Genomic DNA, 19,154 nt, shown 5'->3' with positions numbered 1-19,154 from the left:
AGTTTGGGGTCAGTAACGATTTTACATTTTATGTAAGTCTCTTACACAGTGTCCTAATCAGACACGATGCAATATTGTGACACGCAATAAATAGTATTTAATCAAAGTTAATCAGAGTTTTTTTCCTAACCAGCCACGACGGCGATGTGCGACAGCGGATTCGGATTCCTTGCCACTGTTGCCTTGGCTTTTGGCTTGCTTAGTTGGGGACATTTAATATTCAATAATATTATTGATCTGCCTTACTTAGGTGGACGTTGACGCAATTTTCTTTAAGAAACAAACTTTGTTATATTGTTATATTGTTTTTGTTATATTGTTTTCATGTTATCACTGTGAAGCGCTTTGATGCAATCTGTATTGTAAAAAGCGCTATATAAATAAAGGTGAATTGAATTGAATTGAATTCTATTTAAGAAACAGTTTCTAATTCTGCAATGTCAGAGCTGAAACAAAATACAAATAGGACAATGATAATCTCAGGTTATGAGAATTATGTGCTTTATTTAATGTAAAATAATTTAACATGAGTTTGAATATCATTTTGCGTGACCTTTATAGCCATACGGGAATCAACAATGGATAATTCAACTCAGATCATGAAAATAAAGGAAACTAAAACATTCAGAACTGTGAACTCAATGTGAACAACCAAGTGTATGCACATTTCAGTCATGTATTTTAAAATGTTAATATTAAAATGGTGCAACATTTATGAACTTGCAGTGCGCTTGCAGAGACTCCACCCACACATTCTTCTGATTGGCTGTGTTATTTGATTGATTGTGTTGCGTTTGTTGCTGGAATCTTATCGCATCTGGTTAGCACACAGTGTTATGCTCATCAAGGTGCATTCATTTAATCAAAAATACAATAAAAACTGTAATATTGTGAAACATTATTAGACTAACTTTTCTATTTAAATATATTTTACAAATGTAATTTATTATTTATGTAATTTATGAATTTTCAGCATCATTACAACGTTCATCAGTATTTCAGAAATCATTCTAATGGCTACTGATTTGCTGCTCAAGAAAAAAAAAAGTTCTCAATATCAATGTTGTCCTGGTTAATATATATATATATACACTACCGTTCAAAAGTTTGGGGTCGGTACGATTTTAAATACTTTTAAAAGAATTCTCTTCTGCTAACCATGGCTGCACTTATTTGATTAAAAATACAACAAAAATCAGTTATAGTATTAAATATTATTCCAGTGTAAATCAGCTGTTTTCTGTGTGAATATATAGTAAAGTGTAATTTATTCCTGTGATCAAAGCTGAATTTTCAGCATCACCAGTGTCAGTGTCTTCAGTGTCAAATAATCCTTCACAAATCAGTATAATATGAGGATTTGATGCTCAAGAAACATTTATTATTATTATCAATGTTGAAACAGTTGTTGGTCTGTCAGTTGTACAGTTTTTTTTTTTTTTTTTTTTTTATGAATAGGAAGTTCAAAAGAACAGCATTTGTTTGAAATAGAATCCTTTGTAACATTATAAATGTCTTTACTGTCACTTTCGATCAAATTAAGTATTGATTTCTTTCCTCCAAAAAATAAAAATAAAATTCTCACTGACCCCAAACTTTTGAACGGTAGTGTATATATATATATATATATATATATATATATATATATATATATATATATATATATATATATATATATAATTTTTTTTTTTTTGCAGGATAAATAAAAAGTTCAAAAGAACAGGATTTGAAAAAGCAAACAATGTAAAAGTCTCTACTGTGAATTTTGATTAATTTAATACATCATTGCTACATAGAAATAATAATAATTTTAAAAAAGTTCATACTCACCCGAAACTTTTAAAGGATAGTGTATATGGAGAGATTACTTTAACATCATTTAAAATACGGATAGACTGATATTAAAATTGTAGCTGATAATGATAAGCTGATAATTATTTAATGTTATCGCCTGATAAGCAAGTATTAAAGTAGTGTAAAAAATGGATATTCATTTGCTAAAGATTACATTTAAAAGTGTCTAAATTAGTGTTCTAAATCTAAATTAGTGTTTTTAAAGATTAAGTGAAAGTTGAAATTATTTGAGCACGCATAATTAAATACACATTTTAATCAATTCTGGTAAACTGCAAAAAAAAAAAAAAAAAAAAAAATGAATAAATAAATTAATGTCTGATGAGGTACGGTACTGATTAAAGCACTGGCATACTGTGCATAAAATTTATATTGTATAACAAAACCTCCCAATCATAGATTTTAACCCTTAACACACTGTACAAAAGCTAGAAAAAGACAGAGGCGGAGTTATTTCATTTCATTTCTCAGGCCCCTATAATTGTTTTAACCTGGCTTCTCACACGCCTTTTAAAGTTTCGTCTTTAAAGCACGAGTTGGTGGGGTTAGATGTTTAGGCCGGGGGTGTGGAGCTGCATGGAGTCGGCAGTCGTCTTGTGCTCCATCTTCTTGTCCTCTGTTCCTGTCAACATCACCGCCCCACCGACGGCACCTCCAACTCCTCCATACACACATACCCCTGCCCCGTAAGCCTTTCATAGCACAGAGCATGATTAATAGTTGTGAGCAGGGCCCCTTCGTGCACTCAGCACATTGTTGAGAGGCTCTGAAACAGGACAACAGTTGCATCCCCACCTAACACTGGGCCTAAGCCCTGACTGTCAGTCCTCGGTTAGAGCACTGTTAACTGGCCAGATTTACAGCTACTAACCAGTGCTCGGTTGCTGCTTGGCAAAGAGGAGACAAGCATCCATCATCACAACTTATGGAGCGTTTTATTACAGCGGGACAGAGGCCATGATGAGCGCACTGCCACCCCGAGTGACACCAGTACAATACGGTGGGTGTTAAACTTACCACAGGGACGGATGACTTGCATATGAAGCATGTACTGTGGATTTACAGAGCTAAAGTAACACTTCAACACACCTTCGGAAAAGCATCTGCGCGACTTCAAGCAATGCATTTCATTATCCAAGCCAGAGTGCTTTAGCTACAGAACAGACTGTTCTACGCAATCGACATTTAATGATACATGCAACACAATGAAATGGGGGGGGGGGGTGATGTCACTTTTGACATCAAAAGTGACATCAGTCGCCAGTAGTGTCACCAAATTGCAAAATTGACACTGTTTTCAGACAAGTTACATGAACATAACATTACTTCCCCCGTCTCACTTTGGGCCACATTAGTAAAACATGAGTGAAATAAATTTGTGTAAAAAATTTGCACAGCTGTTCTGACATAGTTTTTTGGATTTATGAAAGTGTTTGCATTCTCAAAATGTTAGTTGGTGTGAAACATTTTTCCCAACATGCATAAATGGTGCGTAAATCCAAAAGTTTTTTTTTTTTAGGCAAACCGATGACACTGCATTTTGATAATGCTATTTACCATATTAATTTATAACAAAATGAGTTAGTTAACGAATTAGTTAAGTGTGAAAATAAAGTTATGTTAGCAGGGCTCGACATTAAGGCTTGTCCGCTTGTCCGGGACAAGTGGATTTTTTGTAGGACAAGTGGAAGAGAAAATTAGTTGTCCGACCGGACAAGTTAAATTTCAAACAAAATAAAATGCCATGTTACTTCACGTTATGTGCCACTCGTTACGTCTATTTTACAGATTTAATTTTACCGATTTGAAACGAACACATTTTTTCGCGCTGCCTGTGAATGTCCTGAATGTGACTCACAGAAAGACGCGCGCCAGTATAATGCGCATGCACAGACCGCGCGCCAGAAGTTCTCTTTCGCGCTTGAACGAACATCAACAACACACACAATTAAGCCAAAATGTCATTTGTCGAGTATCTTCATAACATAAGAACAGTCTTATGATGGACATAAAGAGTTGTGACTCGTGAGAGAATGAGGCGCGTGTGATATCCGTGTCTGTCCACAGCGGCTGCTCTTAAAGGGCCAGCTACCAATAAAGCGTTCTGTCAGTAAAGTTACTGAAAGAACAAAGGGAACAGAGAAAATTACTCACTGCTCTTGACTAAAGAACTTGTGTAGCTTCAATAAGTAGTAGTCTATATATAATTTATAATTTATATATGTCCTACCTGTTAGACAGTTAATTTTTATCCAGACATCAATGGCTTATTGATCATTATAGATGTTATCAATCATTTAGTTGTTATTGCTAATTTAAGAATTATCACTAATCTGTGTGTGCATTTGGTTTAGAACCAAACAAGTTGACTCATGAAACCATTTGTTTATTTTATCGCAATCGCATATCACAACCGCAATATTGAACTCAATAATCGCAATATGACATTTTCCCCAAATCGTGCAGCCCTAGATAAAATTATAAATCTTTACCCGGACAAGTGACTTTTGTGCATGGACAAGAGAAACATAAATTTATTTGTCCGAAGGACAAGTGCCTCAAAAAGTTAATGTCAAGCCCTGATGTTAGTACCAGTAGTATTTGTCTGGAAGCTAAACACATTAAATAATTTTTGTTAGGAATATGGCTAAGGAGTCTCTTTTGCATTTATGCGATATGAAGCCAAACCTGAGAACAGAGTCCAGAAGATCCCACCGCATTCCTGCACACGTAATTCATGGGCGGGGATTATGCAAATTGTGAATGAGCATGCATAAGCACCCTTTTTATGAATAATTGGAATACATTAACATACATGCATGTAATAATCAAATCTAAGTTTTATTATGCCTTTGTGAATGTGGAAGAATTTATGGGATGGTCCATGTTACATGCAAATTACTCAGAATTGGCTCATATTTATGAAAGTTTCATGAAAAAGGGCCTACTGGACAGATGCAAACTTATGCCATTGCTTAAGCCAATGATCAAGATGATGAAACAGTGTTAGCAATGCTAACACAATGTTAGCACTTTTTTAGGGGAAATTAAACCCAAGGTTTCTCAATCTATCATAAAAAAAATATTTACTCATGACAATTTAGACTTCGAAATTAGCAATGCGCGGTATCAGTTACAAGGTTAAAACATAAGCAAGTATTCTCTTCTTATCTCTCATTAAGACGAGAAAGGGCAAAGAGGATCCAGGGACAGTTGAGAATTGTTTTGTGATGGAAACCTAGGACAGCAGATTGGGCGTAATGGAAGAAGGCCTCCCACCTCAGGGGACAGCAGTTGTAAATTCCTTCAAGTGAACCTCTCGCTATTCAACAGGTTAGGCTCCTATCTCATCTCTTTGACATTCACATCGGACAGTAACCCTACCTTTAAACATTCAGCTTAGCATTAAAAGTTAATGATAGTAGTTTGGACATTACGTATGTTTCACAAAATGGTGCAATGTCAGCACAAGGCAAATATCAAGTCTCCTCTAGTGAACAATTACTGTCAATTTGTCAGATCTAAGACAAAATGTGACAGTGTGCCACATCGTTTTAACTATAGGACTGGTTGTTGGAGGACTAGTCGACTAGCCAACCATCGTGACCTATCCCTTATGCTGAATTCAGTGAGGTCGACTAGATTATCATCTTATTTGCGTCAATATATATTGTTGCTTGCTTCAATTAACTGATAGCATGTTTTGTTTCATGGAATACATGGACTACTCTGAAATGCAAGAATAAGTCTTGTGTAAAATGCCACGGAGAAATGTCCCACAATGGTAAGATGAATGCAAAAATAGCATTTTACAACTTTAATTCGCCTTTGGCTAAGCCCCGCCCCCCCTTAGTTACTGTTGCTACGTCCGACAAACAAACTTCATCTGGGCTCTGGTATTTTTTGATAAAACTACGACGGTAATAGCCGGCCGAGACCAAAAATATGAGACGCCTGTGTTAAAGTCAATGGAGCGCTGTGAAAAAGTGTCAGACCTCTGTGGGAGCTCATTCTTGGCTGCGCTGTGATTGGTCAATCTACATTCTAGGGTGTGGCTTAGCCAAAGGCGAATTACTTCCTTAAACTACCTGTGTCCACAACTTCACCATGAAATAAAATTTGACAATTCTTATTTTATGGAATATTGCAGTATTTGATTTATCCGTGCACATCCTTATTTATTTTTTTAAATCATGTAATCTTTAATCAAAACAAACTTCCCCTCCCACTTGCAGTGACGTTTCTTCTCTGATGATGCGTTTACTAGCGCGAGGGCGGGGAAACCTGTCACTAACATGACATCACAGCAATGCCAAACCACAACCATCCAATGATCCAATCAATTGCCAATGGACAAAACCAAGTCCCATCCTACATTTTTGTATTATTCATGAAGTGGTTTCACTCGGATATACATCACAAAATAGGGAAGAAAAGACTGGCAACTTCCATTTTAAAAATGAGACAAATATGGAGCATATAGAACAAAAGCTCAAGCAGAACATGACAATCAATTGAAAAAGCAAAGCATGGTGTAAAGAAATAAAGCGATAAAATGATTTCCTAATATCTGTCCTGTAAGTCATTCCTGTTCTTTCTGTCTGTATTATTCAGTAACTTTAAACCCGCAGGAGCATTCATCACATTGATATTGAGAACATTCACACTCTACTTTCTATTTGTTTGCCATCTCAGATGATGTTACCAAGGACATGAGTGGCAGACCCTCATGTTTTTCCCCTCACTTCCCTTGAAGGGCAAAGGGAATTTATTTGCTCCATGAGCCATCATAAGTAAACACATTTGCATTTGTGTCGGTCTGATCAGACTTATGACTATGCTCGTTTCTGTTTGTTTGACGGATCACATTCTTGCAGATCATGTAGGTATGATATACAAGCACAAATTAAATGGCAGAGAGTCCACAGGGCCTCAAAGGAGCAGGATATTCCCACGTGCCCCAGGAGAAACCCTGGTTGGGACGCCAGCACAGGCACAGCTGTTGGCCTGAGACAGCTCACACTTGACCTTGAGCTATAGTTCACTATTCATGTGTGTGTTAAGACTGAAACAGAGGACACCAGCAGCCAGTTGCATAAACTGCTTAGACTAGACTTCAAAACTTTTTTACAGTAACATAAAAAGGTGAATAAAAAGTTAGATTGTCTAATTTGAATCTGAAAAGACGACCAACAAGCAATTAGCAAAGGGGTAATAAAATAATTAGTGCTTAAGACACATTCTTAAAAGTGGCTATGTTTATCCCCTGTCACAAAAACAATATCACAATGCTAAAAAAAATTCTTTTTTCTTTAAACAAACAATCATTTCCTGCTACTGATCCAGTTAATTTTGTTTTTTCCCCCAAATTGATTAGCAACCTTGGGGGAAAAGCGCACAACCATCCAAACAAAAATGACTTAACATGATATATGTGTATGAGATGTCAAATAGTTTCAAATATACATACATATGGAGACAAGAACTACCAAATACTGTACTCAAGGCCTGTCAAAGGCATTGCAAATTTCTTAATAAAGAAGACACAGTCAAAGGATTCCTCCACAGCCCATTGTTCAGGAGATGAAGAGATTACAGAAAGTGCCTGAAAAGAACCAGCGATCAAAGTATCACTGTAATGTTTACTACAAAACTCAGTCGACATCCAATCATCGGATGGTGTGGTCTGACCTATTAGAGGAGGACTTTCTTTAGTACCTGAAAACCAAACGAGAGGAAATGCTAGGGGTACAGCAGGGTAAGTGAGAGAGTTGTCAGTCAAACAAAGCTCTGGAATTGGATCTACCAGGTGGCGTCTTTAAACCTGTATTTGTATGAATAAAAATGAGAGGATTTAGTCTGTCGGCTTCCTCTACAGGCTTGTCAAAAACCTGACCTTTGACGCGAAGGGAGGGGGGAGGGTTGGAGGAAGATTCAAAGCTCTAAAGGACTAAAGCTTGGGCTGACTAGTGTATAAAAAGGAAATACTATGAGAAGGCGAGACATCTTCATTCCAACAGTCGTTTCCTTCCCTCCTTTTTGCCTCAATGGTTCGCTATTCGATGTAGAGCGGATATCAAAAACATCCCACAGAATTACCTGACCTCATACTGAATCCTAGTTCTCAATTTGATGTTAAACAGACCACGTTTCATAGCTAGAATATCTCCCTTACAAAACCAATAGATTCATAGAGCAGTTGTCCACCAAGCTACACAAGATCTAAAGCTCATTTCTCCAATACCAGTGTGTTTGTGGATTTCAAAAACAGAGTGTCTAAGAGCACAAACCCCAGAATGCACTGACATCCATTTGTAACCCCAAGTTGCTTGTTTGTAATTCCAGAGGGAATCCGGATTAACAAGACCATCTGACGGGCTTCTGCTGCCAACAGAGGACTATTGTACTTTACGTTTATTTTATAAATTGGCAAAAATGTAAATATTATATATTAAAATAATGGTCCTGGAGGCAATTATAACTATCCATTTTCAATTAAAACTTAAAGCAAAATGCTTTCAACTCTTCTTAAAGAGAACATTCTTCTCATTGACTCATCCTCATGTCACTACAAACCTGTATGACATTTTCTTCGATGGAACAAGGCAAGTTAGGCAACCATTGTCTTCCTTTCCACAGAATTAGTCAGATTTTTGAGTGGCATGTGCCTTTAACACATTTTACAACAGCTAAAATCATTCCATATAACTTTCCCTCAAAAATCAAGACAGAAAATGCAAAAGTCTGCAGATTCGGTCTGGGCATGCTTATCAGCAACTAAGCGCAGCTCACTCCAAGAGTCTTGTGCAAATAACACCAGATGAAATAGATCATTGCTGTCACCACCTTCATGCTTGAGATTCCAAGACAAAAGACAAATCGAAAACTCAGTGATGACTTCAGTATGTCAGTCAAAAAAAATAGGGTACTTATGGTATCTATAACAATATGTAACCTAAATATCTGGGCCCGTATTCATAAAGAATCTTAATGCAAAGAGTAGCTCCTAGTGACAAAATTCTAAGAGAAGTCTTAGAAATGTGGGCGTTTACTCTTAAAATTAAAGAAAAAATCCTAGTAAAAAAAACAACTAATTCAGAAAGTATCTTAACCCTTAAAAGAGGTCTTAAGGTCAAAATTGTTAGGAGTACGGACGAGGACTTTTAAGAGGCTTAAGAGTTTCTTTAGCAGAGGAGAAAATGACAGAAAGACGAAGAGGGAGAAGAAATGTGTTGCAGACAATGGATGACAGTGAGTTAAGACGCTATAGATTGACACCCGGCCCGAATTTTCCTTTAAGGATGGCCATGTGTGTTCATCCACAAATTGGGCTAACAGTAAACACTGTTCCTCTGTCCAGTCGGGCTTTCTCATCCTTCTTGGTTTTGATTCCATGTTTGTTACATTAAAACCAACATTCAGACCACCACTTAAATAGACATGCCAGCAATCAGTGTAATTGGAAAGAGTGAACAATTTTTATCATTCTAAGCCAATCAAATACCTTATAGGAAATGAACAGCATGGTAAATAAAAAAAAGGATTTATATACACATATATAATGTGTGTGTGTGTGCACGTGTGTGAGAACGGTCAAATAGGAAAAATTACACATGCAATTTCAAAGTGAAGGCTTAGAATAGACCCTAATCACTTTTTTTCCTTCTTGGACAACCAACCAATCACAGTCTTCAAAAGATTGTGTCATACATAGCAACGGGGTCAGCCCCGCCTTCTCACTAAGATGAAAGTTTTTGTCTTTTCCTTACTCAGAGTTGCTCTCAGATCGGTCCCGAATCGCTCTTAATAAGACTCCTACATAAAAGTTTTTAAGCTAAATTAAGAGTTTTCTGAGAGGATTCTTAGAATCTTTATGAATACGGGCCCAGATGAAATAATAGGTCAATTTCTATTTAATCTGCTACTTAAAGAATTTCTCCAACATGCAAATCCAATTTGTGGGGGGTTGCACACTTCACAACATGCAAACGTTTTTTGTCTTGTTCAGCACATCTGACCTAAAACTGGCCTACCACAAACACTGCTTGAATCAAGTGTAGTGTACATATTAGGTGAGGTAGCTTAAGTACCAACACATGTTTCTGATGTACTAAACTCAGGACTGGAAACTCTTTGTTTCACAAATACAAAAATGGCCTCATTCAAGACGAGAACACTTTTTTTGTGGAGGGAGAGACAACACTTCCTTTCCCAGAACAATCTATCTCTCGGGTTGACAAGTCTCCCTGCTATATTTACCCAACCTAAACTGCAGATGATATACTTCCAGCTGCATTCTGCCGCCATACGGCACATGTGCCTGCCAATCAAACGGCTGGTGCAGAGGAAGGAGAATGAAACCTTTATCAAGTCAGTGAAAGTGGCTAGTAAACCTTTGGAGCTAATCCACATTTCCTTTGGCGGTATCTTTTGTTGTTGGCTAAGATAAAATGGCCACAATGTGAATGGAATTACAGGCTTTCATTAAGAAGACAGCTGGGCTATTTAAGAGATACATATATAAATTTAATTCACAGTACACTGAGCCAAAACACTGGCAACATAATATGACCAGACCCCATTCAACCCATTTTATCATTCTTGAAAAGGCATTGAGCAATATGTGTGCACTTCTCACTAAGTGCTTACGGTTTTAGATCTATTATTAAGAGACAATTAGTAAACCAAGGCAATCAGTGAAATAAAGGCTGGTTATTTGCTTTCAAGCTTTTTAGTGATCTAAGGATGGGCATAACTTACGGCCACTTGTTTGATTCCTCCAGAAATAACTACGCTCATTAATTTGCATCCTACAATACTGTTCAAAAGTTTGGGGTGAGCAAGAAAATAAGATATATTAAAGAAATTAAGATATATTCAGCAAGGATGCATTAAATTAACCAACAAACCAGCATACTAGAATGATTTCTGAAGGATCATGTGACACTGAAGACTGGAGTAATGATGATAAAAATTTAGCTTCCCCATCACAGGAATAAATTATATTTTAAAATCTATTAAAATAGAAAACTATTACTTTAAATTTCACAATATTACTGTATTAATGTAATATAACTGTATTTTTGATCAAATAAATGCAGCCTTGGTGAGCACAACAAATACTACATATCCCAGTAGTGTACCTAGGCTTGGAAAACAAGCTAACATCACCCATTTTATTCACTATGAAGTAGGTGAATGAAAGTCAACACTTGCTCAACAACGCAAGAGAACTAACAAGGCCTTTGCTGTGGGTCAGAGGGGGAGTTTAGTAGATTTCTGCCTGGGTCCAGACACAGCCGCTCCTGTCCATCTCAGAGCAGCAGTATTCTCCAGAGAGAGGACTCCCTGTCCAGGGCTTCCATTACAGAGGCATGACGACATGCAGACAGAGTAGAGAGCTGCTGCACATCTCATCAACTCACACCCCTCCATTAATACACAGAAATTCACTATGTTGAATCAGGTTAGCATGCTTAAGCAGGACTTTTAGCAACCAAAGGGAAGTCATGGTATAGTCAAGATAGTTTGTGCCCTCTTACCTAAAAGACAGTCTAAAGGGCTTGTTTTAATCAGTCATCACACTCATTAAAGTTACACTAATGTTACTTGAACACAAAAGCTCTTAAGATTCTAGTGTAATTCTGTAAACAAGCCATAGATGTCACTTGTGGACATAAGGGAGCACTTAATAGTAAAAAATGTTAGTGGAATTGTGGAAATAAAAAGTTATATGTACTACCGGTGCCACCTTCAATCAGCTTTCAGCATTTTTTATGTCATAAGGAGATTATGACTGTTAAATAGCAGCAATTTTCATTTAAGTCTGTGAGTAATGTAACATAATAATACCACAACAGAGCATCACAGTAAGAAAGAATTTTCATTTCTTTTTGAACAGAGGAACAATTGCATAAAAGCATAGCATAACATTTACCTTAGCTGTCCTATTCATTAAGAGGTATTTGGATAACTTAATGAACAAACACTGACATAGTTTCCATGGGACCCCAAAAATGATAAGGTGGCATAAAAGCCCAATAATAAGACATTGAGAAAGATAATATTGACTGATTTGAAAAGGCCATGCCTTTTCTCAAAGGAAATTTAGCATACACCTGGTTAAATATGCTTTCGTTCTGTAGCAGGAAAGAAGCACTTTGGCGAATGATAAATTAGTCTGTTTAGTTTGATCCCGTCTGGCGTGGTTCAGTCTAGTCTTAAATAAAGGAAACGAAAAAATGGTGCTGTGGCAAAATGCTTGCGTTTAAGACTTGTCAACAAAAATATGTATTATGAGGATTTAGATGGAAAAGGGCATTTCAACAGCTACTGTTACAAAACGAAGAGGCTGGATAAACGGACTACTAAAGGACAGAAAACTGTCCAGACACCTTTTTCAGTAACCATTTTAGTTAATTACTCATTTACTGCAATCCGGAGTTTGGTCAAAATTAGATGTTCAAAATTAAATGATAAAGTCTAACCTTTTATGTTATTGAGGGTGTCTTTCAAGTGGCTGAAGCTGTTGAGTAGTGGGTCCTGTTCTTCATCCTGTCAAAGAATGAGAAAATCATTTTAGCATTCTAGTTAGCAACTTGTCATATTATGATTTCACTAACAATATCATTTGATATGTTATTTAAATATGGGATGCATTATGTATGATACCTTATCAGTTATTGACCAATATTAGAGATTTTTCATCGATTGGTGATATTATATTCTATATGGGTTGATATTGGATATTTAACTCGGCCTGCAAATTTCTCCTATTATTATTATTATTATTACTATTACATTTACCTTTGCCAACATTTAACACTCACTTAAACTTCATCTTAGGGTGCTTTCACACTAGCACTTTTGGTACTGTATGTACCCAGGTTTGATTGACATTAGAGTTCGGTTCGTTTGGATGATGTGAACGCTGTTCTCCGAAAGCACCCTTAAAAAACATTTAACATTACACTGTTAAATCTTAAATGTAATCTTTAGCACATCTCAAAATGAATATCTAGTTTTCATGCTGTACATTTAAATGGTATGATACAAAATATTTCTATATATCCTTATCATTTGTTAACTACATGTATTCTTTACTTCAATGAGCTCATTGTTTCTGCCTTAAATTAATACATTAAATTACCGTAATAGCTAACAGCGTGATTTGCATATGTACATTTCTGAAATATATAACTAGGACAGTCACCTCTGATAACAGATCACAAATTGTAATGTAGACATGCATTTTCTGAAAAGATGCTATGAAACGATATGTATTGTAAAAAAAGCACTATACAAATAAAACAAGTGAATTGAATTAATGCCTAAACTCACTTTTAGCATTTAAACAACTGATCTGAATGTTTTCTTTTTTCTTTTAGACAAAGCTATAGAATTATCTGTTACCAGCTAGCCTATAACGTGAAAATATTTATCGCCTTATCAATTTCAGCAATAACTTTACTATCCCAATAACTTAAATATTCAAGAATTTTGAGAAACATATGGCCATTAAATGTGTCCTCATAACAACAGATTTTATATATTACAAATCACCATAGACGGAGTGACTAAGATCAGTATATGGTCAGGCTAAATATCACTTCAAATATCTATAATGGGACATCAGACCCTACATTTCAGATAATTACAATGTTCTTAAAATAAATCGAAACTGGATCACTTACCAATGGAGTATGGGTACTCCATCTAGAGTTCCTCTTGATAGCAGAAACAACAACAGAAATCTCCCCTTGAACGATGTATATATTCTTGTCCACCATAGTGAATCTAGAGTGCAATTAGAGATATGCAATTACACACAAGTAATAATCTCAAAAATACATCTTTTACTGATGTCCAGAGAGAGACATACACATTATACAGTGTTTCCTGGAGTTTTTTTTTCGGGGGGGTGGTAGACCCCCCGAAACTACTAGCGTCGCGGAGCGGGCGTTGCGGATACGTAGTGTAAAATGTTTAGTAATCAAAAAGCATGTCTAATTAATTGAAATCATGAAACTTATACAATTATTAAACTTATACAACATTAAAAATTCTATGACATGTTTTTTTTTTCACACAAATTCAGTGTTGTGTTTTGTCTGGTAATCAAAATAAGTCATAAAATATTAATTTCTTTTAATCATATGAAATTAAACAAACTTTTGTTCTCAAATGAAGCGGTTAAATGCTCACGAAGTGACTTTCAGAGCGGATCTAGAGACTGAAGTTCATGCATTCGTGTCCTCATATAGGCAAAGAACAGCGCGAGCATCATTCGTGCTTCAGTGTGTGTGTGTAAATGAAACTGCAAGTCGTCTGCACCATTCATTCACCAATCCATTCAGGATTTGTATTTAAATAGTCTTCTTGCAGTTTAATATTCACACACACACTAGTCTATATCGTACTGAAGCCCTGAACCGCAACATAAAAAAAATCTGTAAAAAAAAAAAATCTAGCATTTCGAGAATAAAGTCTAAATATTTTGAGAATAAAGTCTGAATATTTAGAGAATAGTCGAAATATTTCGAGAATGGAGTTACGAGAATACAGTCTTCCGTAGAAGTTCTTATTTATTTATTTATTTAAAAAAAAAAAGTGAAGTCGAACTGCTTCTGATGGATCTAAATATAATAATAGCTTTTTACTTTTATCTGGGGTTTCAACAAAAGGAAATTCTACAGGTGCTAATCTAACAACATGGCATTGCCATTTGTTTTAGGACACCTATTAGACAAGCACAAAGACTCCGCCGGAGTAGGTAGGTACCACAATCCTGGTCCAAACTTTATGTGGCGCGTTGACTCGAAGCCTACGTGTCTTCGTGCTCGTCTATAGGCAACGGCATCTGGGTCGAGAACGCTTAACAGATCTGTCTCGCTCTTCACCGTAAATCCTTTCTGCATACATTTTAAGTGCATCATTCTGTATCCAATCATTTGGCCGGACCCGCGATTTCCTCAGATATCAAGCTGGATAACTCCATCCAGTCTGAAAAGTGTTTTCATCTGTACAGTCTACAAACTTCTACGAAGACATCTCGAAATGCTTCGACTTTAATCTCGAAATGCTTCGACTTTAATCTCGAAATGCTTCGACTTTAATCTCGAAATGCTTCGACTTTAATCTCGAAATGCTTCGACTTTAATCTCGAAATGCTTCGACTTTAATCTCGAAATGCTTCGACTTTAATCTCGAAATGCTTCGACTTTAATCTCGAAATGCTTCGACTTTAATCTCGAAATGCTTCGACTTTAATCTCGAAATGCTTCGACTTTAATCTCGAAATGCTTCGACTTTAATCTCGAAATGCTTCGACTTTAATCTCGAAATGCTTCGACTTTAATCTCGAAATGCTTCGACTTTAATCTCGAAATGCTTCGACTTTAATCTCGAAATGCTTCGACTTTAATCTCGAAATGCTTCGACTTTAATCTCGAAATGCTTCGACTTTAATCTCGAAATGCTTCGACTTTAATCTCGAAATGCTTCGACTTTAATCTCGAAATGCTTCGACTTTAATCTCGAAATGCTTCGACTTTAATCTCGAAATGCTTCGACTTTAATCTCGAAATGCTTCGACTTTAATCTCGAAATGCTTCGACTTTAATCTCGAAATGCTTCGACTTTAATCTCGAAATGCTTCGACTTTAATCTCGAAATGCTAGAATTATTATTATTTTTTTTACCTTTTTTTTTTTACGTTGTGTTTCAGGGCTTCCGTAATATCGCGATTTGATTTTAAGTGTATTTATTCATTTTAAAACAATCGTCCGCGTATTATGCGTCGCAAAAATCATAGGCGTTAAAGTTACTAGATGGAGCTCGCGCGTCTGTTTTTTTTTTGGGGGGGGGGGGATATATTTTTGTCATTCTTTCGGGGGTAGGGGAAACACTGTTATATATGATCATCCTAGTCGGACAGCTCAACTAGACCAGCGATTCTAGACCAGAGCTTAAGCTAGAGGTAATCTCTGTGTAAAGCATCAGACAATGCAGCAGACAGGTAGAATCAGCTCAGACTTCATTATGCCATATAGTGTCTTGTGGGGGCAAGAAAGGCAGCACAGAAATCCAAATTTTTTTTAATATGTCTCCAAAAAAAACCCCCAATAATATTGGAAATCAGACCATACATGCAACTTTGAGGATCAAAGAGGCTCTGTATGACCAAGCAAACGTACTTATAGAAACTTCAGAAAGTATTTCCAATAGCCTATATCTTATAAAAAAGACTTGCAAATGTTTGGCTCATGTACTTGTAAGTTTAAACTTAAACCCATCAAACCCATGGTATTATGGGATTCACAACAGAGTGGTGCAGGGATGACGTCAAAACCCAGAAGTACTAATTCACCAGTGGTCACCTTGATATAAGTATAAGAATGTTTGGGATGTGAACAAGTGCAGTTGATGTTGCAGAGCAAAATGTTCAAGTATCGTCAAGTTAATGTTTACCGCAGACCTTATTTTACTAATAAATTGAAAAACCCCATTTTAGAATCCCATAGGAAATTCTCGAGGGAACCACCGGTGAATTACTCTATGAGTTTTGACATCATCCCTGAATCACTCTATAATGACTAGATATAACATAACAGTTTATAACATTTCACATTCACTTTTGAATTAGCAAGCCCGCATACTCTATCTATAGGCCTATAATTTGCGGGAATCAGAAAGCCGTTATCTATATGCGGGCCGGGGTATTTGAAATCATAAATTTCAGAATTAATATCAAATTATCCATACATTTTTCTTTTAGAAAAGTCATGTTAAAATGTGAGTATCAAATACTAGGCTTTTGAGGAACATTTATTTGTACATCTCTCAATCATCATTGGATTGCATTGCATTACATGTTTTGACCCCCACAATAAAACTACAGAGCTTTGATGATAAAACTAAGCATTTAAATATTATCTAGTGTCAAATCTGTCAACTGATATTTGCATTTTATGAAAGAAGTCTTCTGTATGGTTGTAAAAATCTCATTGGTTGTACATTACAAGCTATCAGAATTTAGTCATAAATATCAGCAACTGCACAAAATTGCATATTTTAGCTCAGTATGTTTCTTTAAATAAAAAAAGGGTTCCACACTGAGTTTCACATTCTCTTACATCAGTGTATACACTGCATCTACAGTGTAAGTTAGTACATACAGCATCCTCGTCTGAACCTACGCATAATGAAGAGAAGTTATGTAACTCTAAAGTCAAATATCGGAGCATAAACATCAACCCATCTAATGAAGCACAACTTGAATGCTCTCTTACAAGAGGGCCCGGGTCATTCAGTGATGATGGCCACGTAAGTTACTAACAACCAGCATCATGATGCTATAGCACATCTTCATGACTGACAGCCATCAGGTACACAGCAATAGATCCGTTATCTTGAACAGTATTAGTACAGCATCTAGATAACAAACAGTCTGTCTCACTGCGCTGTACGATGTACAAAGGTTGACGAGGAGTGGGAATAGATTATAGCTGAATTGATCAGTAGGCCAATAAGCTTAGCGAGCTTGCTAGCAAAGCTTGTCAAGGGCAAAGTACACCGTGATAAGCGACCTGCAAATGATCACAAAATGAGCATATATCTTCCACATATCTTCTACGTTGATGTGCGACTATGAATGAGAAAAACAAAAGACTTATGAATAATCAACAGAGCTGATGATGCATCCAACCAACCTGTCAACAAGCTAGCAATTGGTTTGTCATGCTGACTACTGCTGCTAAACTGCACATATAAACGTGTGAAATGAGACCTCGTTTTGTTTTATAAGAGCTTGTGTCTCTTTCTGCGTGCACGCGTCTGCCAGAAAACAGAAAAACATGAAAACACTCCTGTTGACTCTGTGGCAGCGAATCCAAAATGGCGTTCAGATTCATTTCCACTCGTTTGGCTAACTAGTTTAGCGGGCTGCCAAAAGCGTACAGACAAGTAATAATGCAGCAATGACTGCGTTGAATAAAGGCTTACATTTTAGACAGTTCCACGTAGAGTTGTCATGCCCTGATGTTTTTCTGTTATATCACTAGACAGATATTCTGTCACCGGTAGGTAATCTCCACCACAGGCAAACTTACTGACGTGGAAATGGTGTAGGCGCACACTAACATGATACTTCCTGTCAACTGACAGCTGTTTCAGCCAATGGTCTTCTGACTCTAGGTCTTACTTCCCGTGTATTTAAAGTAGATTATTATCGCTATTTCGAAGCAATCACAAATAATTCGCTTACTTTTAAACGGCTAGTTTTACGTGTTTATATATTTCAAAGCCAATAAAACTGTGTATCATTGTTGTAACATTAATATTCTCGGGTTCGTGTTTAAAATGGGGCGGCTCTTTGGTGAAATCACATCCGAACAGGGTTGGTTGAACTACACTGATGACGAAACAGCATGACGGAGGCGTTCACTTCATAAACACGGGACAGAAATGAACAATACACGTCAATACAGAAACTTATGTCAATGCTGCAAACCAGTTGAGAAGGTATATGAAGGTTTCTGCTAACAGGAATAGCATACACCTAGTGATTAAAATAATTGGAATGATGCACAAAAGTTTATATCCACATTCAAGAACTTTGCTCAAGCAGGGCAGTAGCTATTGCTTGACTGCAGGTGGGGTATGAAATCTATCCATAATCTATAACGTCGTGTTGTGTATCAAAGAAACATCAGCAGAAATAGGCTATGCAACAAAGCTACATCTTCAGAGTCAAAGAATATCAGCATTTCTACAATATGTCATATAGCCGGAACCATGAAACAGTTATTTCGTTTTTATTTAGTTTTTATTATGATGTGTCTGTTTTCTCTTTGAATGAGACGTGCATTAGGCTGCGTACATTTGCGTGATAAAGAAACATTACGAAAATGCGAAGTAACTTGAGATAGCAGCTTACCGTAGTCGTGGAGTTTCACGCAAAACGGACGAAAATTATGGGTCGATTAGTATTAAACCCCCTGAATGTCCTTTAAAGAGAATCAAATCTGCACACATCTGCTTTAGACTACAACTGACTTAGGCATGGTTTTATTTGTTTTGTTTTTTTTAGGCTATAGGCTATTCTTTATTTAAATAGGCTAGATTAAAAATAAGGTTCCAAAAGATGCCATGAAGAACCTTTCAGAGAACCAAATTTCTTAGTAGGTTTTGTTTTGTAATAATCTGAAGAGGATTTTCCAAAATATCCTTTTGTCCATTTGAAAGGTTCCATGATTGTTAAAGGTTCTTTATGGAACCATGAATGCCAGCTAAAACCCTTT

General features: G+C 36.5%; 1 protein-coding gene across 1 annotated transcript in view; it reads right to left on the bottom strand.

The window, feature by feature from the left end:
- Nucleotides 1–17,988, bottom strand: part of gbf1 (golgi brefeldin A resistant guanine nucleotide exchange factor 1) — an 87,257-nt gene extending 69,269 nt beyond the window's left edge. Inside the window, exons 1-3 of the mRNA XM_056248187.1 lie at nucleotides 17,857–17,988; nucleotides 13,548–13,650; nucleotides 12,342–12,408 (exon numbers count right to left, since the gene is read on the bottom strand). Coding sequence (XP_056104162.1) covers nucleotides 12,342–12,408; nucleotides 13,548–13,643 — 163 coding nt within the window. The 5' untranslated portion in view covers nucleotides 13,644–13,650; nucleotides 17,857–17,988. The remainder of the gene's footprint in view (nucleotides 1–12,341; nucleotides 12,409–13,547; nucleotides 13,651–17,856) is intronic.
- Nucleotides 17,989–19,154: the final 1,166 nt, after the last annotated feature.

The sequence above is a fragment of the Rhinichthys klamathensis genome, unplaced genomic scaffold (genome assembly GCF_029890125.1).
Source record: "Rhinichthys klamathensis goyatoka isolate OS25496 unplaced genomic scaffold, OSU_Roscu_1.1 h1tg000053l_1, whole genome shotgun sequence".
Taxonomy (NCBI): Eukaryota; Metazoa; Chordata; class Actinopteri; order Cypriniformes; family Leuciscidae; genus Rhinichthys; species Rhinichthys klamathensis.
The sequence above is the reverse complement of the archived record's forward strand: the minus strand, read 5'-3'. Positions and strand labels throughout refer to the sequence as shown.